A 23,951-nucleotide genomic window follows, 5' to 3' on the forward strand; every position below is an offset into this window, starting at 1 on the left:
AATCCATCTTCTCCACTCCAGTTTATCTCTCTCGTTTGAGTGGTCCTTGAGATATGCAGATATTTTAGCCATCTCAGCTAAGTTTGTTACTTTCAGTGTCCATTCTTGAATAGTAGGCGAATCTTCCTTCTTCCAGTATTGCGCCACCAACAGTCTTGCTGCCGTTATTAAATGCAAAATCCTGAATTCTTGAGCCATAGACATGAGATGTACCGTATATCTCATAGAAATCAGATCCAACAACCAATTGGGGATTTATGTCAAGTCGGAACCCACAAGACAGACTTTCTGCTCTCCTCCCAAATATCAATTTAAAAATATGGGAGAAAATGTTGTGAATAGCAACAGAAGACCAAGGTTATTGGGGATGCTTGAGATGTTGGTTCATGGGAATCTTTTCTCTCCCACATCAGCCAGAAAGCAATGCTGATAGAATAGAATAGAATAGAATTTTATTATTTGTATGCCGCCCTTCTCCGGGAGGACTCAGGGCGGCGAACAATTCAAGGGGGAAAAAGGGGAACATAAAAAACAAAATACAAATAATAAAAGTAAACAACAGCCGCACAACCATACATGTCGAGAGGGGAGGGAACTCATCACCCCCAGGCCTGCGGGCAAAGCCAGGTTTTGACGGCTTTTCGGAAGGCCTGGAGAGAGGTGAGGGTCCGAATCCCTGCGAGGGGTTCATTCCAGAGGGCCGGAGCTGCCACGGAGAAGGCCCTCCCCCGGGTTATAGCCAGGTGGCATTGGCTGGTAGATGGCACCCGGAGGAGGCCAACCCTGTGAGATCTAATGGGTCTGTGGGAGGTAATTGGCAGCAGGCAGTCTCTCAAGTACCCAGATCCAATACCATGAAGGGCTTTATAGCACCTTGAAGCGTATCCGGAGACTGATTGGTAACCAGTGCAGCTCGCGGAGGATAGGTGTAACGTGGGTGATGAAAAAGCTGGGAGAAAGAATAACTTTTTACGACTCTGATATGGCTATGGTTGGAAACTATAAACAAATCCAGCTCTGTTAATGTTTTGTGACTTGCCTGGAAGCATTGAAGCATCCTTTACTGTGTTATGGAGACTGTCAACACCTTGTATACATCTTGGTTTTTTTCCTTCAGGTGCTGGATATTTGGACGATGTTACTATCGTGAGCGCTCATCCTGGGTCTGGGATACCGGCGACATGGGTGGAGAATTGCATGTGTCCAGCAGGATACTTGGGACAGTTCTGTGAAACCTGTGCCCAAGGATACAGAAGGGAGACTCCAAATCTTGGACCGTACAGTCCTTGTGTGCCATGTTTCTGCAACGGGCACAGTGAAAACTGCAACCCTGAATCTGGTAAAGAGAATCACGGGGGATATTGTTGGTGTTAGGTTTTGTTTGCATTTTGATATATCCTGGATGTGATGATTATCTAGACCAGTGGTTCCCAAACTTGGCAACTTTAAGACTTGTGGACTTCAACTCCCAGAATTCTCCAGCCAGCAGAGTTGCCAAGTTTGGGAACCACTGGTCTAGACCAGCGTTACTCAACTTTGATAATTTAAAGATGAATGGACTTCAACCGGTGGGGCAGAGGTGGGTTCCTGCCAGTTCGCCCCAGTTCGGTAGAACCGGTTCGTCAAATCTACCGAACCGGTTAGAAGAGGTTCCACCAGTGGACCTGGAAAGCAGGCCACACCTACAGAAGAGGTTCCAAAAATTTTTGAAACCCACCATTGACACACACACACAGACTCACACAGAGAGAGAAAGAGAAAGGAAGGAAGGAAGGGAAAGAAAGATAGAAAGAAAGAAAGAAAGAAAGAAAGAAAGAAAGAAAGAAAGAAAGAAAAGTGAGAGAGAGATGAAAGGAAAAAAGGAAAAAGGGACAGAGACAAAAGGAAGGAAGGAGAGAGAGAGAGAGAGAGAACACATGGCCGGCAAGCCACTCCCAACAGGTCACATGGCCAGCAAGCCACTCCCACAAAGGAGGCCACACCCACAGTAGGTTCGAAAAATTTTTGAAGTCCACCACTGCGATGGGGGAATTCTGGGAGTTGAAGTCCACACACCTTCACGGTGCCATGGTTGAGAAACACTGACCTAGATTATCACCTTGAATGAATGCCCTACTAATCTAATACTCTTCATTTTAGTTTTTAAATGTCCTATCCCATTCTTTTTTTATGTATAAAAGCATGTTGCTTTGTCTACTCCTTTCCCTTGTCTGCATCTAAAACAGGATATTGTGCCACATCAGGAGAATTTCCTGTGAGATAGCTGCTGGAAGTTTAAGCTTCTGGACGATAAGCTTTTCCTCTCTTTACCCCCCCAGGAGCATGTGACTGCAGAGATAACACTGCAGGTCCTCACTGTGAGAAGTGCGGTGATGGTTATTATGGCGATGCCACCACAGGAACCTCTTCAGATTGCCAACCATGTCCATGTCCCGGGAGTTCAAGCTGTGCTGTCGTTCCCAAGACGAAGGAAGTGGTCTGTACCAGTTGTCCAGCTGGAACCACAGGTATGCTGTTGTTAGTTTGTTAGTTTGTTAGTTTTAGTTTAGTTCGTTAGTTTTAATTTATTTGTATGCCGCCCTTTTCCCTGAAGGGACTCAGGGCGGCTCACAACTCAAAGGGAGGGGAAAAATAAACAGAATTACAAAAAACATAAAAAACCATACATAGTTAAAAAGCACAACAATCATACCATTCGAAGTGGGGCAGCAAGTCTTTAGCCCCAGGCCTGTCGGAACAGCCAGGTTTTAAGGGCTTTGCGGAAGGCCTGGAGGGTGGTGAGGGTACGAATCTCCACGGGGAGTTCGTTCCAGAGGGTCGGAGCAGCCACAGAGAAGGCTCTCCTCCGGGTAGTCGCCAGTCGACACTGGCCGGCTGATGGGCCAGTTGTTGGATTCTCATTATGAAGACACAGCTTTGGCAGGTTCTGTTGCCCTGCCGGGTAGAAGAGTAATGAATAGACTTGGAGTTGTTCTGTTTTTTTTTCAGCAAACATAGATATTTCCAAAGTTCAGTTACATTGAATCTCATTATTATGCAACAAAACGAGCAAAGGAGAATTATTTGAGAAAGGATGGAAATGCCCATTTCTGTATCAATCATTCTGGAAATTCAAATTTCTATGACAGCCCTGGAGCCTGGATCAAAAATACAAATGTAGGAGCTTTGCCTATGTAGATACTCCTACAGAGGTGGGTTCCTACCGGTTTGCACCAGTTCAGTAGAACCGGTTCGTCAAATCTACCGAACCGGTTAGAAGAGGTTCCACCAGAAAGCAGGCCACACGTACAGAAGAGGTTCCAAAAAATTTTGAAACCCACCACTCACACAAACACACACAGAGAGAGAGAGAGAGAGAGAGAGAGAGGAAGAAAGAAAGAAAAAAGAAAGAAAAAGTGAGAGATGAAAGAAAAAAAGGAAAAAGGGACAGAGAGACAAAAGGAAGGAGAGAAAGAAAGAAAGAAAGAAAGAAAGAAAGAAAGAAAGAAAGAAAGAAAGAAAGAAAGAAAGAAAGAAAACACATGGCCGGCAAGCCACTCCCACCAGGTCACATGACTGGCAAGCCACTCCCACAAAGGAGGCCACACCCACAGAGTAGGTTTGAAAAATTTTTGAAACCCACCACTGCACTCCTAATTCAAATTACTGGATGATAACAGTAGCACTTAGCACTTAGACTTATATACTGCTTCACAGTGCTTTTACAGCCTTTTCTAAGCAGTTCACAGAGTCAGCATATTGCCACCGACAATTTGGGTCCTCATTTTACCAATCTTGGAAGGATGGAAAGCTGAGTCAACCTTGAGCCAGTGAGAATTGAACTGCAGGCAGCCGACAGTCAGCAGAATTAGCCTGCAGTGGTGATTCCAACCACTGCACCACCACTACTCATTAAATACCCATGATAGTAATTAATAACTCCTTCCTTCCTTCCTTCCTTCCTTCCTTCCTTTCCTTCCTTCCTTCCTTCCTTCCTTCCTTCCTTCCTTCCTTCCTTCCTTCCTTCCTTCCTTCCTGCCTGCCTGCCTGCCTGCCTGCCTGCCTGCCTGCCTGCCTGCCTTCCTTCCTTCCTTCCTTCCTTCCTTCCTTCCTTCCTTCCTTCCTTCCTTCCTCAAAGGATTTATTTCCCCAGTAGAAATTCATCCATTGACCCTGGTTATCCGTTCAGTGGAGAAATCAATTTTGCAGCCCATTAAAATGGAAAAGCTGTTTCAAAAAACATGTATGGCAAATTTCCAGGAAAGCATAAGAAAAATAGCCTTTTAAAAATGGGCTCAATAAATGCTTGGACCCATCCACTACTACAGCTGGTGGAAGAAATCACACTCCTTTTTTTCCCTTTTTTTATGACGGAACAATGTTAGAGTTGGCCCCAAGGAATAAAGAAATTGGCCAATCTTGGCAAATGTGTCACTCGTAGAGGAGGCAGCTTTCAGATCGTTGCACAGAGTGTCTGTCCAAGACCCAACTTGTCTGACTCGTAAAACTAAACAAAAACAACTTTGCTGTGCATTTCTGAATGCTGGATTTATTGAGGGTGTGTAGTGTTCTTATTTTTTTTTCCTCCTTATCGGTCTGAACAGCCGTGCTTCAGGCCGAGATCCTGATTTCTCTGAAAGTCCTTTGCTTCTAACTCCTCATGTTCTCTCCTGTCCATCGATTGCTAGATAACCATTGCCATAACCTGCCTAGAGGCTATGGGTTTGACAGAAATGTGGCATCCAGAGCTTAGGGCATGAGCCGAGGTGGCGCAGTGGTTAGGGTGCAGTACTGCAGGCCACTTCAGCTGACTGTTATCTGCAGTTCAGCGGTTCAAATCTCACCGGCTCAAAGGTTGACTCAGCCTTCCATCCTTCCGAGGTGGGTGAAATGTGGACCCAGACTGTGGGGGCGATGTGCTGACTCTGTAAACCACTTAGAGAGAGCTGAAAGCCCTAAATTTAAAATGAGCCGAGGTGGCGCAGTGGTTAGGGTGCAGTACTGCAGGCCATTTCAGCTGACTGTTATCTGCAGTTCAGCGGTTCAAATCTCACCGGCTCAAGGTCGACTCAGCCTTCCATCCTTCCGAGGTGGGTGAAACGAAGACCCAGATTGTTGGGGGCGATGTGCTGACTCTGTAAACCGCTTAGAGAGGGCTGAAAGCCCTATGAAGCGGTATATAAGTCTAACTGCTATTGCTATTACACTTTTCAAAATTTTAAGTGTGTGAACCCCGTCTAAACGATCCCATTTTGTATAGGAGCCCTACGCCACCCAAAGAAAATATTTTTTAAAAGTGAAAAAAAAATCCATGCACATTTGGAAGCCATTAGGAAAAAATATTCTCTGATGTAGAGCAAAATGCCTCCTACTAAATATATGATAAATGGGTTCTCCTTTTACCTTCCTATTTCCCAAACATTCTTGCCTCCCTCTTAGATTATAAAACGCATTGTGCTTTTTCCCCCCTCTTAATGTTGCTGTTAAGTCTTGTTTCTTATAGCCCAGATTTCCCCAAATTTGGCATCTTTCACCTGTGTGAATTTCAGCTACCTAAATTGTCAGCAGTGCTCTGCTAACTCAGAAATTCTAGAAGTTGAGGTCTGCACATTTGGAGAACACCCAGGTTGGGGGGAATGGTTGTTTAAAGAAGTTCCTTTAAAACCTTACTGCACTGTGTTGTTAAACTCCGGTTTCCATTTAGCCTTTGATCTTCTAATGTTACTTCTTGTCAAATGATGGTTTATGTACTTTTTGCCTTTTCTTTGTTTCTGCTCTGCTTCTTAACTCTGGAATTTGCTACCAGCTATAGCTTGGCCAAAGTAAGTACAATCCTATTTTCGAAAAGCGGTGAATTTATTGGTGGTTCTATGCAGCTTCTGCCGTGACCCGTCAAAACCGCGGAGTACAAAATCGCGCTCGACGAAAGCGCGCATGTGACGTCATCACAGCGCGACGAAAAAAAATTAAAAATTGAAATAAAATTAAAATTAAAGCAAGCCGATTCACATAAAGGTAAGGGTTAGGTTTAGGGTTACGGTTAGGTTAAGGGTTAGGGTTAGGTTTAGAGCGTTAGGGTTACGTTTAGCGTTAAGTTAAGGGTTAGCGTTAGGTTTAGCGTTACGTTAACGGTTAGGTTTAGGGTTAGATTTAGGGTTAGGTTTAGTGTTAGGTTTAGTGTTAGGTTTGGGGGGGTTAGGGTAAGGTTTTCGCTTTATTTTTACATTTTTCCATCACAGCGCGATGTTTTCGTCGCGCTGTGATGACGTCAAATGCGCGCTTTCGTCGAGCGCGGTTTTTGTACTCCGCTGTTTTGTGGTGGAACCGCTTCTGCATGTCACATGAAGTCCATATTGCATGCCAGTCTGACATGATTTCCCCTCCCCTCCTCTCTCCTTCCCTTCATCAATAAGAACAGTTTTTTTTTTTAAAAAAAGAAACTTGTAACTCTTTTATTATTCAGCATTTCCTTCCATTTCTTTTTTGCCACCATCATCACACCAATAAGCACGGATACGAAACTTAAAAATACAGGGAAACCAAACTTGAAACAATTAACAATGAAAGGAGGATGCCAACTAATTCTTGCAAGCCATAGCTACTGCCAAAAACTTGGCAACTTTTCTAACGGCTGCCCAAGTTAAAAGTCTTGTTAAAAGAGGTTGCAACGTAATCATCTCATGAAACTACAGAAGGGAGTTTTTATGGCTGGACTGCCTCAAGGGTCATTTTCGGTGCTTTGCAGTGGGTGTTTTAATAATTGGAGCATTATTTCCAAAGGGTCCGATTAAAATACTGGATTTTATGAATGGAAAATGCAATCCTTATTTCCTAAGTGCTTTCATTGGCTTTGGAGAAGCTTCTGTCTTATCTTCCTTTTTTTTGTTGTTGTTATAACTGGTCTGTTACCGGTAAGCCAAATTGTGTTTCTGTCGCCGTACAAAAAGATCTGAATAACAAACAAGCAGATATCGGGAAAGTTTCCTTCAGAGTTCTAGTCATTCACGGAATGTAGAATCATGGGGCTGGAAGGGTCTTTGAAGGTCTTCTAATCCAGCTGACATTACATCTGTGTCAGGGCCTTGTCACTTTTTGACACAGTACATATGCTTCTTAAGGATGCTGAGTCCTCATTGACCGGTATCAGGGGTGGGTTCCTGCCAGTTCTAACCTCTTCTGTAGAAGAGGTTCCACAAATCTACAGTGCCGTTTAGAACCGGTTCCAGCTCTCTTCCCCCGCCTGTCCGCACATCATGATGAGCGAGAGGAGGAATTCTGGGAGTTGAAGTCCACAAGTCTTAAAGCTGTCAAGTTTGAACACCCCTGGGGTTTTTTTTCTAAAGGGTTAGGGGTGCAAGGGTCTTGTAACTTGACAGCGTTAAGACTTGCACACTTCAATGCCAGAGTTCCTGAGCCAACATGACTGGAGGAGGAACTCTGGGAGTTGAAGTCCACAAGTCTTAAAGCTGTCAAGTTTGAACTCCCGTGGATTTTTTTTCTAAAGGGTTAGGGGTGCAAGGGTCTTGTAACTTGACAGCGTTAAGACTTGCACACTTCAATGCCAGAGTTCCTGAGCCAACATGACTGGAGGAGGAATTCTGGGAGTTGAAGTCCACAAGTCTTAAAGCTGTCAAGTTTGAACCCCCCCCCCTGGGGGTTTTTTCCTAAAGGGTTAGGGGTGCGAGGATCTTGTAACTTGACAGCTTTGAGACTTGTGTGCTTCAAATGCCAGAGTTTCTGAGCCAACATTTTGGTTGCTAAGCAAGAGCATTGTTAAGTGAGTTTCACCACATTTTTCAAGTTGTGTAAAGTCACATGGTCAGTCACATGGTTGCCAAGCCACTCCCATTTGGCCACATGACTCGCAAGCCACTCCAAACCGGTCACATGGATGGCAAGCCACTCCCACAAAGCAGGCCACACCTCCAGAAGTGGTTCTAAAAAATTTTGAAACCCACCACTGATCTGTATTGATTTGATTTATTGGGTTTTTCAATTGCAGGTTGTCCTCGGCTTATAACAGTTCATCCAGTGATTGTTTGAAGTTACAGCGGCACTGATAAAAGGGACTTATGGCCATTTCCCACACTTACGAACACTGCCCCATCCCCAGGGTCGCATGATTTATGTTTGGATGCTTGGCAACTGCCTCACACTTAGGACAGCTGCAGTGATCCCTTTTTGCGACCTTCTGACGAGCGAAGTCAACGTGGGTAGCCAGATTCACTTAACAATCACATTGCCACCTTAACAGCTGCAGTGATTCATCCAACAACTGGGGCAAGAAAGGTCATAAAATGGGGCAAAACTCACTTAACAACTTAGCAGCATAAAGAGTTTAGAGTTTAGAGTTTTATTTCATTTGTATGCCGCCCTTTTCCCTAAGGGGACTCAGGGCGGCTTACAACTCAAAAAGGGAAGGGGGGGATACAAACAGTTTAACAAGAACACAAAACTATACATAGTTAAAAAGCACAACAATCATACCATTCGAGATAGGGGCAGCGAATCTTTAGCCCCAGGCCTGTCGGAATAGCCAGGTTTTAAGGGCTATGCGGAAGGCCTGGAGGGTGGTGAGGGTACGAATCTCCACGGGGAGTTCGTTCCAGAGGGTCGGAGCAGCCACAGAGAAGGCTCTCCTCCGGGTAGTCGCCAGTCGACACTGGCCGGTGGATGGAATTCGGAGGAGGCCTAGTCTGTGGGATCTAATTGGTCTAGTGGAGGTGATTGGCAGTAGGCGGTCTCTCAAGTACCCAGGTCCAATACCATGAAGGGCTTTATAAGTGACGACTAGCGCCTTGAAGCGTATCCGGAGACCAATAGGCAGCCAGTGCAGCTTGCGGAGGATAGGTGTTACATGGGTGAACCGAGGTGCACCCACAATCGCTCGCGCGGCTGCATTCTGGACAAGCTGAAGTCGCCGAATACTCTTCAAGGGCTGCCCCATGTAGAGCATGGGGGAATTTGGGGGTTTAATTGTGGTCGTAAGTCAAGGACTACCTGAACCGTTTCTGGAAGCCTCAGCATTCCTTAAAGTCTGTGCTTTTCAGCGAGCCCATATTGGCTACAGTTCCGTTAGCGTTTCGCTGTTGAGACTGAAAAGTGGAAGTTTTCCATAATTCCGCAGCTACTTTTCTACCTTACTCGTTTTTTGCATGGATTACAGTATTTGGTTTTTTGGTCTGTTCTAATATACCTGTTTCCCTGGGCCTACTGCAGGTAAAAGGTGTGAGCTGTGTGATGATGGTTATTTTGGAGATCCTCTCGGCCAAAATGGCCCCAGCAGGGCCTGTCGTCTCTGCCAGTGCAGTGACAACATCGACCCCAATGCAGTCGGGAATTGCAACCGCTTGACAGGAGAATGTTTGAAGTGCATTTATAACACAGCTGGCTTCTACTGCGACCGGTGCAAAGATGGCTTCTTCGGGAACCCCTTAGCTCAGAATCCAGAGGATAAGTGCAAAGGTAGGTGGGGTTTTTTTTGTGTGTGCAGTTAATAATGCTTTTGTCACAGTCCAATTCTAGGACATTAGTATTGATACAGCATGGGTTGCACAGGTAAACCCACCAGTGGCTGGCCAGGTTAGGTGGTCCTAATAGAATGGACCTTATAAATTCATTTTAGTTTGGCTTTTCATTCTAGTGCTCTGGAGTCTCAAAGTTGACTTTTAGCTGGAGTGAACCTTCTCCCCAACTTCCTCATAAGTATTACAAATAGGGCTGAACAGTGTGGCAAGACCCTGTAAAGTGGGGGGCACAGGAAGTGAGAGATAGAACAGAGGTAAAAGCTGCTGACAGCTTAAGATGAAATAGGAACTTCTCTTTTTTATATTTCTCCTATGTACTTTGCTGTAACATTCCAAAATGAACTTCCCCTTTTTGAAATGTCATGCTTGTCTCGTGTATGGAAACGCCTTGAGAATGTACCGTGTGGAACACGGCATAAAAGTAGGATCCTGGGCAGAGCCCAGTTCAGTTCAGATTTTGGTATGTGAACACGCTGAACTCGAGGCATCCAATAAACCTGTTTCTCTCACTTTCGTGGTCTCAAGTCCTGCTCTTTCGTAAGTAGATTACAAACCACAATCTGCTGCAACAGTATGACCCTTTCATCAGGAGGAAAGCTCTTCCCCCTCCCCCCCGCCACTCCAAAAAAAATATTTGGCCAGAGGTTCAGCTGGGAGACACTTCCCAGAATACTTTCAGCAGCTGTTGTTTCTTCTGCCTCTGTAACAGAAGATTTGGCAAGTGCTTTCTTGCCCTAGAACCATTATCTTATGAGCAAGCAAAGACCTCCCTTCCTTCAGAAACTGCGCCCATAGAACTATGCTTACAGAAATTGTCTAGCACATCTGTAAAGTTGGCACAGAAGCTTTGGTGGAATCTTGAGTCCGCTGAATGAAAGATAGCTCCTTTACCCTTCATTTCATTTCATTTCATTTATTTCATTTACCTTTATTTGTATGCCGCCCTTTTCCCTGAAGGGACTCAGGGCGGCTCACAATTCAAAAGGGAGGGGGGAAATGACAAACAGTAAACAATACAGCGTATTAAAAGAGAAAAAAAACGCAACAATCACACCATTCGAGTGGGGCTATAATCTTAGCCCCAGGCCAGCCGGGACAGCCAGATCTTTACAGCAGCGCGGAAGGATTGGAGGGTGGTGAGGGTCCAAATCTCCACGGGGAGTTCGTTCCAAAGGGACGGAGCAGCCACCGAGAAGGCCCTCCTCCGGGTAGTTGCCAGTTTGCACTGGCTGGAAGATGGGATTCGGAGGAGGCCTAATCGATGCGATCGAATCGGTCTGGTGGAGGTGATTGGCAGTAGGCGGTCTCTCAAGTACCCAGGCCCACTACCATGTAGGGTTTTATAGAACTTAGTTTCCTCATAGAACTTGGTTTCCTCGCCATCTGGGTAGCTTTTCTCTAAACTAATTAGTATTAGAGTCTGATGTTCATGTAAAGGAGCAAATCTAATAGAATAGAGTGCAATCCTCTTAACTTTTCTTTGGAAGCATCTTTCAATATTTGAAATAGGCCCCACACAAAAAATTGACCGCTAGAAAGATGTCTCAGTTACGTCCCTGAAAGTAGGCTAAAGTCCTCATCCATCCATCGATCCATGGCTGCAGAAATTTGTGGAACCCGGAGAAGAGTGGAGGATTCAGTTGTTCCATCCAAATGAGGGATTATGTTTTCCAACTTGTGTATTTATGGATTGTTTGTTAAAGTAAAAAATTTTTTTTAGTTTAAGCCAAAAGAAAACATTAAGGTAGTAGAAAAAAAAAATAGAGGAAAAAAGATCAGTCCATAGACTTCAAGCGGGGAAACAGGAAAGGTTGCAATTACTTCACAAAAACATCGTTACAAACAAAAGCAGAAAATTTTCTAAGGCAGTCCAATAAGGATTAAATTCGCCGCTTTATTCTTACTTTGAGGACTAATTATTATTATTTTTTTTAAAAGTTTCTTAGAACAATCTTCTGAAAGTAAAAAAAAACCTCACCAGATGGAACGCTTTCACTTCTTCTTTTCCTTCGGGAGCCGTCTCCGACTATGTCATCCCGGGGGCTGCCTGTTTGCCTTCGGTTGGAAGCGCTACCCTTGGGTCAATAAGTGACTTTGCGGCGTCCCTGTGACCAGCAAGGTTTTGTCTTCCCAGTCACCGTCTCTTCGGGGCGGTTTAGGTCCTACCGGACCGTCCAAGGGCAAAAGTGTCATCGGCGGACTCAGACTATCGAGTCCGCACGATGTACCATCGCGACATTGGCTCCCCCTTCCCCATTTATGGATTGTTTGTGATGTGGTCAGAAGAAGCGGTTACCCCACCCCATCCTGGTGGAACACTTTGTTTATAAATTGCGCCAAGTATTCTTTCTCACCTATCCCACTGAGATGCATTGCAATATGTAGGCACATATTTGACAAGCAAAGAGACTAAATACTAAACTGGAGCTTCTGCATTTCCTTTGCCCTAACGGCCCTCTTGTACTCAAAAGTACTCGAAGTATGAAAATGGGACTCGCTGTGCCCCCCTAAGCTTCCTGCAACTGCCCTCTGAATTAGGTCTGGTTGGAAAACCCCACCCTGATGCCTTTTTATGCTTTCATTCTTGTAGCTTGCAATTGTAATCCTTACGGCACAGCAAATTTGCAGAGAAGCTGCAATCAAGTAACAGGCCAGTGCGAATGCCTTTCGCACGTCACAGAGAGGGACTGCAGCTCCTGCGAACCGGGCTTCTACAACCTGCAAAGTGGGCGTGGCTGTGAAAGGTGAGCTCTTCTTCTTCCTGACACAGGAATTGAACATCGGTGGCCTGGATGGATGGGACGTCATCAGAGAGGTTTCCCAAGCTTTTGTTAAAATCAGCTGTTAAAATTTACAAATTGACTTTGAAAGATTCGATTTCGATTTTATTGTATTTCTATGCCGCCCTATTCCCAGAGGGACTCAGGGCGGCTCACAACCAAGTCGGGGGGAGGGGGTACAAACAGAAAGAAAAAGAAAAACAACGGACAACACAACACCACAATTTCAAAAACAATCAACAGCCACACCTTTCGAGCGGGGACAGGAACTCATCAGCCCCAGGCCTGTCGGAACAGCCAGGTTTTTAAGGCTTTGCAGAAAGCCTGGAGGGTGGTGAGGGTCCGAATCTCCACAGGGAGCTCGTTCCAGAGGGCCGGAGCAGCCACAGAGAAGGGCCTCCTCCGGGTGGTAGCCAATCGGCATTGGCCAGTGGATGGAATTCGGAGGAGGCCTAATCTGTGGGATCTAATCGGTCTGTTGGAGGTAATTGGCAGCAGGCGGTCTCTCAAGTAAGAAAGAAAAGCCATCTGCAGCAGGCTGTCTCTCGGTCTCCCCTGTGATCATTTATGCTTCCTAAAAAAAAACCTCATATTCCCCTCCCTTCCCTGAAATGAAGCCTCAATACATGAAATTACACATGATCCAATCTTCTTCTTCCACGCTGGCGTCTCCACCCAGCTGCTTCCAGTCAGGTGTAAAAGGGCAGAGACAAAAGATGACCTTGGCTTCTAGTAAAGAATGATAACAATACATTCCACAATTCTACTCCTGTCTATTCCCCCCTCCCATCAACTGTACCAATGAAACAGCATAATGAAATAAGAGAAAGTGTGGCAGGCCAAAATTCTAAAAGGAATATAATATAATCCCCTCCCTTCCCTGAAATGAAGCCTCAATACATGAAATTACACATGGTCCAATCTTCTTCTTCCACGCTGGCGTCTCCACCCAGCTGCTTCCGGTCAGGTGTAAAAGTGCGGAGACAAAAGATGACTTTGGCTTCTAGTAAAGAATGATAACAATACATTCCCCAATCCTACTCCTGTCTATTCCCCCCTCCCATCAACTATACCAATGAAACAGCATAATGAAATAAGAGAAAGTGTGGCAGGCCAAAATTCTAAAAGGAATATAATATCATCCCCTCCCTTCCCTGAAATGAAGCCTCAATACATGAAATTACACATGGTCCAATCTTCTTCTTCCACGTGTACGCTTCCTTGCTCAGTCACTTCGGCTTCTCCTGCCACTGGTGCGTTTTAACCTGCTAACACTAGAAAGCAGAGACCTTCTCATTGTTATTCTGTGTGGCACTTTCAACTCAACCGTATACAAACCAGTGGTGGGATTCAAATAATTTAACAACCGGGTTCTCTGCCCTAGTGACCAGCAGGGTAGGTGGAGCTTGGTGGTCATGTGACTGGGTGGGCATGGCCTACTCAACATCACTCACGTTGATGGGCGCTTCACCTTAGCTGTTACAATGGTAATAAGGGTTAACCGGAGAGGCAGTTTCTATAAGCAGGGCAATAAAGATTAGGCTAGAAACAACACCTGAATGTTTCCTTCCTGCCTTCTTTACAGGATTAGCTCTGTAAAGTGGAAAAAAAACAAAATGAGATTTCTTCCAACAACCGGTTCTCCGAACTGCTTAGAAAGTTAACAACCGGTTCTCCCCGAATAGGTGCGAACTGGCTGAATCCCACCACTGCTACAAACATACAAGATTGTTGCTGTGGCCGTTGACTATTGATTTATTTTTGTTGTTGGGTCTTCCCATTAGTCTGCAGCAGATGGCAGCACCTGGCCAAACCTTGATGTTCTCCAAAAGCTGAGCAGGGTTCAGCGTGGTGAATACTTGAGTGGGAAGCCAGCGAGAATAGCAAGAGGGTAGGATGGGCCAGGAGGTGAAAAAAAAAACACCGGGTCACAGTAGGAAAACACTTTCCTGAGAAAACTACATGGACATCTCCTGGTATTCCCCAGAAGTTGGATTCTGCTTGAAGAGTCTTCACCTTTACCTAACTTTACTTTAAGACAATGCAAATCATTAGAAAGGAAAAGAATAGAAAGCACACATGGCCAGCAAGCCACTCCCACCAGGTCACATGGCCGGCAAGCCACTCCCACAAAGGAGGCCACACCCACAGAATAGGTTCGAAATTTTTTTGAAACCCACCACTTCAACTGGCCATAAAGGTGAGGTTTTGCAATGAGGTAAAAATGCATTTAATAGTTGACCATTAGGGTGTATGCAACCAGCCCATAAGTAGCTGTTTTGAATTGGAGGGGGGGGGGATCCGTTGTGACTTCAAAAGGTCACTGAGTGAGGATTACCTGTATATTGTTCTTATTTTATTTTATAATAGGCACTTTGTGTTAAAACCATTTGATTGAATATTAAACGTAAATGTAAACAGTCTTCATCGTTCCTCAAACACTGCATTATTGAACTGGTTTAATTTACAGAAAGTACATATATTCTCATTGGGGCTTTACTGTGAATGCCGCATTTCCTTTGACCAATTCTGTAGGCCAGAGGTAGTCAACCTTTTTATACCTACCACCCACTTTTGTATCTCTGTTAGTAGTAAAATTTTCTAACCTCCCACTGGTTCCACAGTAACGGTGATTTGTAAAGTAGGGAAGTAACTTTACTTTATAAAATTTATAAAACAGAGTTACAGCAAACCCCTACCGCCCACCATGAAAGCTGGAGCGCCCACTAGTGGGCGGTAGGGACCAGGTTGACTACCACTGATCTACTATATCTATCTATCTATCTATCTATCTATCTATCTATCTATCTATCTATCTATCTATCTATCTATCTATCTATCTTCTCTCACTTTCTATCATCTTTCTCTATCTATCTATCCATCCATCCATCCATCCATCCATCCATCCATCCATCCATCCATCCATCCATCCATCCATCTATCTATCTATCTATCTATCTATCTATCTATCTATCTATCTATCTATCGCAGGGCTAGTCAACCTTTTTATACCTACCGCCCACTTTTGTATCTCTGTTAGTAGTAAAATTCTCTAACCGCCCACCGGTTCCACAGTAATGGTGATTTGTAAAGTAGGGAAGGAACTTTACTTTATAAAATTTATAAAGCAGAGTTACAGCAAACCCCTACCGCCCACCATGAAAGCTGGAGCGCCCACTAGTGGGCGGTAGGGACCAGGTTGACTACCACTGGTGTAGACAAATGACATCTGTCTTTCATCCCATATTTACAACATGGTTTTTTTTTTTAATGACATGTTTAGTCAAATTCAGAAGATGGCAAGCAGAATACGCACTCTTGCTTCCTTACCTAGAGCCGAGGTGGCGCAGTGGTTAGGGTGCAGTACTGCAGGCCACTTCAGCTGACTGTTATCTGCAGTTCAGCGGTTCTAATCTCACCGGCTCAAAGGTTGACTCAGCCTTCCATCCTTCCGAGGTGGGTGAAATGAGGACCCAGACTGTGGGGGGCGATATGCTGACTCTGTAAACCGCTTAGAGACGGCTGAAAGCCCTAAATTTAAAATGAGCCGAGGTGGCGCAGTGGTTAGGGTGCAGTACTGCAGGCCACTTCAGCTGACTGTTATCTACAGTTCGGCGGTTCTAATCTCACCGGCTCAAGGTTGACTCAGCCTTCCATCCTTCCAAAGTGGGTAAAATGAGGACCCAGACTGTGGAGGCGATATGCTGACTCTGTAAAACCGCTTAGAGAGGGCTGAAAGCCGTATGAAGCGGTATATAAGTCTATCTGCTATTGCTATTGCTACCTGTGTTCATTGATGTTGAGATGTTCTTCCTCTCCTAGATGTAACTGCCATCCTCTGGGCTCCACTAATGGCCACTGTGACATTCAGACCGGGCAATGCGAATGCCAGCCAGGCGTTACCAGCCAGCGTTGTGAGAGGTGTGAAGCCAACCATTTTGGATTTGGTCCTGAAGGCTGCAAACGTAAGGGGAGTTGGGAAGACCGTATTTCCTGTCCCAACCCTTCCTCATCCAATCCATTTCCCATCTCTGTTGCTCTGTATGGAGAATTTGTTCGTTGCTACTAACGTGTCCTTAGACTTGGGACATCACAAGAGGTTTAATTCTCTCTCCCCCCCCCCCCCCACTTTTGTCTGCCTCTCGCATGTTTTCTCGTTTCAAGTCCAGCAAGGATGTTTTTGCAGTTATATATGAGTCTCGCTCTCCGTCTCTAGGGCATTCAGATTGCATATTCTGGTAGACCATCTGCTGCTCCTTGTGAATAAACACTTGCCCTGAATTTTGTCCCAGAACTGACCTGGTTTTTGGCTCTTACACTCCTACGCTGTTGCTGTGGAATGTGGCCTTTAAGCAGCTAACTCAGATTGAGGACATGGAAAGTGTAAAATCTAGGACATACATTCCTCTTTATTTAATCCTCCCGTTTCCTTACTTTTTTTTAACAAAAAATTAAATTAGTCTTGGATGAATAGATTTGGATATGGTGATCCACGGCGTTTATAACACTATATAAGCAAAGGAGGACTTGTAGAGCTGGCTTTGGGAATGCCAAGTGCATTCTCTTCTCTCGTCTTCAAGGTAAATTCCCTTCCTTCCTTCTTCTTGAGGTGGCGCAGTGGTTAGGGTGCAGTACTGCAGGCCACATCAGCTGACTGTTATCTGCAGTTCGGCGGTTCAAATCTCACCAGCTCAAGCCTTCCATCCTTCCGAGATGGGTAAAATGAGGACCCGGATTGTTGGGGGCAATATGCTGACTCTGTAAACCGCTTAGGGAGGGCTGAAAGCCCTATGAAGCGGTATATAAGTCTAACTGCTCTTGCTATTGCTATTCTCCTTTTGAGGAATTGCCATTATCATGTATCATATATTGATGCCAAGCTGTAACGGCAGTTTGAAATGTTGTTGGGATACAGCTTGGTGTCATTTAATGCAAAATGGGAAGAGGAAAAGTAATTGTTGAAGCGTATTCTTTTGAGCCTAGTTTCTAATTCACATACCCTGGTTTGTAAGTGGAGCTGGCATTTGGACCACTAATGCAAATTACAGCAATAACAAATATAACTTTGAACGTCAACCTATCTTATACAACAGAAATGTACAACAAACATAGACTTTTGTCACCTGATACAGGTAATCCTTGACTTACGACAACATTTCCTTGGCTTAGCAAGGCAGTTGCTAAATGAGGGTTTGGTTTGGTTTATTGGATTGATATGCCGCCCTTCTCCCAAGGACTCAGGACGGCGTACAACATTAAAAAAAAAAAAACATATTACAAAAGTTAAAAAGGAAATTAGATAGAATATCCAAAAAACAAACCCGATTAACAATTACATTTTAAAAAATTCAATTAAAATTAACAACAATCAATCATTTATTTTGTTTTGTTCAGGCCAGGCTGGCTTGCTGGAAAAGCCAACTTTTTAAGGCGCGTCGGAAGGACCGGAGGTCGGGGATTATACGAAGCTCCGGGGGCAGCTCATTCCAGAGGGAAGGCGCTCCCACAGAGAAGGCTCTCCCCCTGGGGGTCGCTAGCCGACACTGTCTGGCCGACGGCACCCTGAGGAGGCTAATCTAGGACATACTCTTTATTTAATCCTCCCATTTCCCTTTTTGCCCTATTTTATGACCTTTTTGGCATAGTTGTTAAGCAGATCACTGCAGTTGTTAAATTAATCCTGCCAATGGCTTTGCTTGTCAGAATCCGGCTGGGAAGGTTTACAAAGGGTGGGTCACATGATCCCTTGGCACAGAGGTGGGTTCCTACCAGTTCGCACCAGTTCGGTAGAACCGGTTCGTCAAATCTACCGAACCGGTTAGAAGAGGTTCCACCAGTGGACCCGGAAAGCAGGCCACACCTACAGAAGAGGTTCCAAACATTTTTGAAACCCACCACTGCCACACATACACACACAGAGAGACAGACAGACAGACTGACTGACACACAGAGATAGAGAAAGAAAGGAAGAAATAAATAAAGAAAAAAGAAAGAAAAAGAGTGAGAGAGAGATGAAAGAAAAAAAGAAAAAAGGGACAGAGAGACAAAAGGAAGGAGAGAGAGAGAGAGAGAACACATGGCCGGCAAGCCACTCCTACCAGGTCACATGGCCGGCAAGCCACTCCCACAAAGGAGGCCACACCCACAGAGTAGGTTCCAAATTTTTTTGAAACCCACCACTGCCTTGGCATTGCAACTCATAAATCATGCCCGGTGGCAAGTGCACAAATTTTGGTCACGTGACCCCGGAATGCTACAATGGTTGCTAAGTGGGAAAACGAGTCATAAGTCGTTTTTTTATAACTTTGAACGGTAACTGTGTATATTTGGAAATCCCTGAGAGGCATGCCCTAACGGAGGCAAGGAGGGACAGGTATGACGCATCGAGTCAGACTATTTACAGATACATTTGCTGCATCATTGTGTTTTTTTTTTAATGTTAAAATAATACATGGTAAGTCTATATTCATGACAGCAGAGTGAATCAGAGAGGGTAAAAAAATGAGCCATAAGAGCTAGACAGAATCCCTCACTGCTCTTATTTTCTTGGCATGTCAATAATCTTCAACTGTTCATCCGCCAGATGTTGTAGGACAGCAACCACTAAAAAGTCCAAACTAGTCTTAGGGAGTTCCAAAATTTGGCAACTGATCAGGGGTGGGTTTCTCGCCCCGTTCCAACCGGTTCGGATGGAACAGGGCCGGCGGCGTCCTCGTGCACACACGCGGTGCACGCATGCGTACTAGCGTCTGTGCGATGCTCCAGCTGCTCCTGGAGGGTCGCGCAGGCGCTGTATGCGTCCTGCGCATGCGTGGGAGCGCAGAACTCATCAAAACCGGGTAAGGACCACGGGCAGGCGGGTGGGCCCTTCGCCGTTCCCGGAAGTTACTTACTTCCGGGTTCGCCGACCAACCGGTTCGCAGGGACCGCCGCGAACCGGTTGAAACCCACCCCTGCAACTGATTCATACTTACGACCGTTGCTGTGCCCCAAGGTCACGGGATTACTTTTTGCAACATTTTGACAAGCAAAATCAACGGGGAAGCCAGATTCACTTAACCAACTGAGTTACTAACTTATCAACTGCGGTGATTTATTTATTTATTTATTTATTTATTTATTTATTTATTTATTTATTTATTTATTTATTTATTTATTTATTTATTTATTTATTTATTTATTTATTTATTTGACTTACATACTGCTTCATAGGGCTTTCAGCTCTCTCTAAGCGGTTTACAAATTTTTTAGCAAATTGAGTCAGCAACTTGCCCCCACAGTCCGGGTCCTCATTTCACCCACCTTGGAACGATGGGAGGCTGAGTCGACCTTTTGGGTGCATGTTGTGTCTTTTTAAATTTGTGGTGTTTTATCTGTTTTTAATTTCTCTTAATTTCTGTTTCTGTAAGCCGCCCGGAGTCCTCCGGGATTGGGCGGCCTATAAATTTAATAAACAGTTAAACAGGTTGACTACCACTGATGTAAATTGAGGATTACCTGTATTGTATGTACAACTTCTTGCTTCATTTAACGGGTGAAAGTCAGAAATGCCTGGTTTCCTTAGTAGCTAAGGGCCACTTAGTGGCACCAATCAACTGACATTTGAAAAGGGTTTTAATTCATTGGTCTTCTAGATCAGTGTTTCTCAACCTTGGCAACTTGAAGATGTCCGGACTTCAACTCCCAGAATTCCCCAGCCAGCATTCGCTGGCTGGGAAATTCTGGGAGTTGAAGTCCGGACATCTTCAAGTTGCCAAGGTTGAGAAACACTGTTCTAGATATCCCAAGGTGAAAGATTTTTTCAGATTGTTCTTTTTTCAGTGGCCACTTCCCCGTTCAATACTTAAATGCCTTGTGTTTCCTCAGCTTGTGACTGCAACTCTGAAGGTTCCCGCTCTCTTCAGTGCAGAGAAGACGGACGTTGTGAGTGCAAAGAAGGGTTTGTGGGAATCCGCTGTGACCAGTGTGAAGAAAACTACTTCTACAACCGTTCCTGGCCTGGTTGTCAAGAATGTCCTGCGTGTTACAGATTGGTGAAAGATAAGGTCATACCGACCACAATTTTTGTTGGTTTTAGTTAATTTAGAGCAGTGGTTAGAGTGCAGTACTGCAGGCTGCTTCTGCTGACTGCTGACTGCCTGAAATTTGGCAGTTCAAATCTCACCAGGCTCAAGGTTGACTCAGCCTTCCATCCTTCTGGGGTGGGTAAAATGGGTTCCACCACAAAACCGCGCTCGACTAAACCGCGTCATCAACAGGGCGACAACAGCGTGGAGACAGAAGCACGCTGTAAACCCTAAACCTAAAATTAACCCCTAAACCTAAACCTAACCCTTAACCTAACCCTAAACCTAACCCTTAACCTAACCCTAAACCTAATCCTAACCCTTAACCTAAACCTAAACCTAACCCTAACCTTAAGTTGAATCGGCTTGCTTTCAAAGCGCTATTTAAAGCGCCCTTCTTTCTCCGCACTGGCTTTTGTCGCCCTGTTGATGACGTCAGCGACGCAGTTTAATCGGGCGCGGCTTAGTCGAGCACGGTTTTGACGGGTCACGGGTAAAATGAGGACCCAAATTGTTGGGGGCAATAGGCTGACTCCGTAAACCACTTAGAGAGGGCTGTAAAAGCACTGTAAAGCACTATATAAATCTAAATGCTATTGCTAATTTTGCCAATTTAGAGCTTACGTATTTTTATCATGGGGAAAATTAATAGGATACACATTTGTGCTCGGCCCAAAAATGTTACACTGGGAAAAATATAATGTTACATACTTAAAAAGCAAAAGCAGCAACAGGAATAATACAAAAGCTACATCAGGCTTCATTGTAACAGTTCCAAGAATCTGCATTTTGCGTGACCCGACAAATGCGCGCCCGACAAAATTTGCGCCGACAAAACCGCGCCGTGACGAAAAAAACAACAACATAGTGGGACGCAAAAACAACGTTAGGGGTTAGGGTTATGACGTTTTCGTGTCGCGGAATGTTGTTTGTTTCGTCACGGGGCGGTTTCGTCGGCGCGCATTTGTCAAGCGCGCATTTGTCGGCGAACCGCATTTTGCATATTTTCAGCATCTTTTTCTTTATCCTTTTTATCTGGAGCCTTCAAAACCTATGTGGTTGTCTTACGGATTTGTTGTTCTTTGGTGTCTCGATGGTTCAGGTTGAGGAGCAACGGGGGAGGCTGCGAGATCTGGAAAATCTTATAGCTAACATAGGAACAGGGGATGACGTCATCACTGACCAGGCTTTTGAAGATAGACTGAAAGAAGCTGAACGAGAAGTCATGGACTTACTTCAAGATGCCCAAAGTATCAAAGGTAGCTGGCTATCATCAGTTAATTTGAGTTAGACCATTTGGCAGCCTATAATTTATTTCGGAATCAATCAGTTCATATATGTATATGTGTTCTGACACCCCCCCCCCCGTCCCACACCAACACACACTCCGAGCCAAAGATAAGTTATGGCATTTAATTAACAGATAGACAGGTCCTTGGCAGCAAACCGGCACAGATAAGCCCTGGCAGCAAACCAGCCTGCCAAGCTCACAATAATGTTCTCCGACATTAGTTCCTGCATTGACTTCTGCAAGAGGGGCGTGTGCACAAGCAGTCCTTTTATAGTCTGGAGAGGAGCCTAATGATCGCCAGCTGAGTGCAATTACCTCCTGTAACTGCGTAATTGTTCCTTACGCCTATTAGCTCTCCGGTGCTGGGCATCTAGGAACAACTCCCTTGTCTCTTCCCCACTGCTGATGCCCGGATCACACTCCCTTGTCTCCTCCCCACTGGTCCAAGGCTCAGGTGCCTCCTGGTGGCCAACCAGCCTCTCTGCGCCCTGCTCGGAGTCGGAACCCTGTCCAGGGTCCTCCACATCCTCCAAAGCCAACTCATAGGGCCCCTCGCTATGAGGGGGGGGGTAGTGCGTGCATGCGTGGGGGATGGGGCAGGGGGAGCATGCACATATGCACGGAGGGGATTGAATTATGTTTGTGGGCACACGCGCTTTTGGGCACACGCGCTTTTGTGGGCACACACCCAAGCCAAAAAGGTTTAGCCATCGCTGGCATAGGTCATGTATGTTAGCAGATACATTTAACTCAATTTGTGTTAGAGATAAGTGAAAAACTTTACAGAAGAGATCATTTGGAGAAAAAAAAAAACAGTAGGCGATTCCTTACTGAATTATCTGGTCTACTGTGTTTGGTCCTCGTGGAGAATTCTCTTCTCTGAAGACATACAAAACTCCCACTGTTCTAGGGTGAAAGGTGATTTTGTGAATCCTATATAAAAATCTATGCTCAGTAGTACATCTTTTCTATTGTCGTGGTTTTGTCAAATCCCAACAAACCTTAAAAAGAAATCCATGATTTCCTTTCATTGTTGTATTTACTCATTGAATTTATAAGCCACTTTTCTGTTCTCATTTCATAAAAACCAATTAGCGATAAAGACACGGGATAATCAACTTCTAATTTGCCAATTTCTGTGACTCACTGCTACTTTGCTGATTCCAGATGTCGACCAGGGTTTGATGGATCGTCTGCAGGAAATTAACAGAACCCTTTCAAGTCAACTTGGTCGGTTGAGGAACATCCAGAATACAGTTAGTCAGACAGAAAACCTGGCCGAACAAGCCGAAGCTCAGGTGGAAAACACAGAATGGCTGATTGACAGAGCTTCAAATATGCTCCATAAGGCCAGGATGGCTATCGCCAATGTGGTGAGTTCCATTTGCATTCTCTTTACATTTCACACCCCGCGATGGAATTAATCAGGGTTTTATCAGTGCGGGAATGATGCTCACTTCTGGGGGAGGAGCCTGTCGCCGACGGGAGCTCAACGGAGCTCCTCTCAGAGTTCTGGTCTGTATATCTTATAAGATCTATAGATATCTCCCCTTTCTGGCAGAAAGGGGCAGGGAGAAGGTCAGTCGTTAGGATCTCTTTGTAATTCACAGCTTTTTTCCCCCGCTGTGAACGGAGAAGAGGTTCAACAATAGCTGAGCTTTTACTCCAGCCAGTTCTTCTCAGCTGCTTTTTTTTTGCAGCGCTAGGCAGGTTGCCCCCCCCCCCCCTCAGGACAAAGCTAAGCTATTTAAAAATTAATCCGAATCCGAGCAGGGACCATTCCTGAGAAACCTCTTCTATTATTATTCAAAATACCAGCTTCAATTTTGCAAAAGGCTTCTTTGTCTAGCTGCGTCACAAGATGGCGATCTTATAGCTTTTGCGTTTGATGTGACGTACTCAATCAGCCCTACTCTCCTGAAGACTTCTCCGTATCAACTGTTAAAAGATTACAAATAGTATCCCATTTAAAACTGAGGGGAGCAGAGACTTTGTTTGTTGGCTTGTTTGATTGCTCGTTTTTCAATTTTTTTATTTTTTTGGAATGGCTCCCAAATCGAAGCAATCGAAGCAGGAGAATGATGCTTTTGAAAAACGAATATTGCTCAATCAAATCTTTATTACAGGCATTGTCTTGCACAATGAGTGTGCCTTGTTTTTCCCCCCAAATGTCTAATCCTTTTTTTGGGGGGGGTTATGGAATCATGCTGGGAAATGATGAATGCTGAGCAATACCTGGTAACATTGTAAGGTGGACTTAAAATGAGATTCTCAAATGAATTAAAGATGCAAAATAAAGACGCAGTAT

General features: G+C 44.8%; 1 protein-coding gene across 1 annotated transcript in view; it reads left to right on the forward strand.

Annotated features, from left to right (window-relative positions):
- LAMC1 (laminin subunit gamma 1) overlaps window positions 1-23,951 on the forward strand; it is a 164,796-nt gene that overhangs the window by 118,313 nt on the left and 22,532 nt on the right. Inside the window, exons 12-19 of the mRNA XM_087726963.1 lie at window positions 1,118-1,339; window positions 2,319-2,507; window positions 9,199-9,444; window positions 12,097-12,250; window positions 16,109-16,251; window positions 20,153-20,331; window positions 21,455-21,611; window positions 22,811-23,016. Coding sequence (XP_087583089.1) covers window positions 1,118-1,339; window positions 2,319-2,507; window positions 9,199-9,444; window positions 12,097-12,250; window positions 16,109-16,251; window positions 20,153-20,331; window positions 21,455-21,611; window positions 22,811-23,016 — 1,496 coding nt within the window. The remainder of the gene's footprint in view (window positions 1-1,117; window positions 1,340-2,318; window positions 2,508-9,198; window positions 9,445-12,096; window positions 12,251-16,108; window positions 16,252-20,152; window positions 20,332-21,454; window positions 21,612-22,810; window positions 23,017-23,951) is intronic.

The sequence above is a fragment of the Thamnophis sirtalis genome, unplaced genomic scaffold (assembly GCF_051295495.1).
Source record: "Thamnophis sirtalis isolate CommonGarterSnake01/CBP01778 unplaced genomic scaffold, rThaSir2_p1.2 scaffold_12, whole genome shotgun sequence".
Lineage (NCBI taxonomy): Eukaryota > Metazoa > Chordata > Lepidosauria > Squamata > Natricidae > Thamnophis > Thamnophis sirtalis.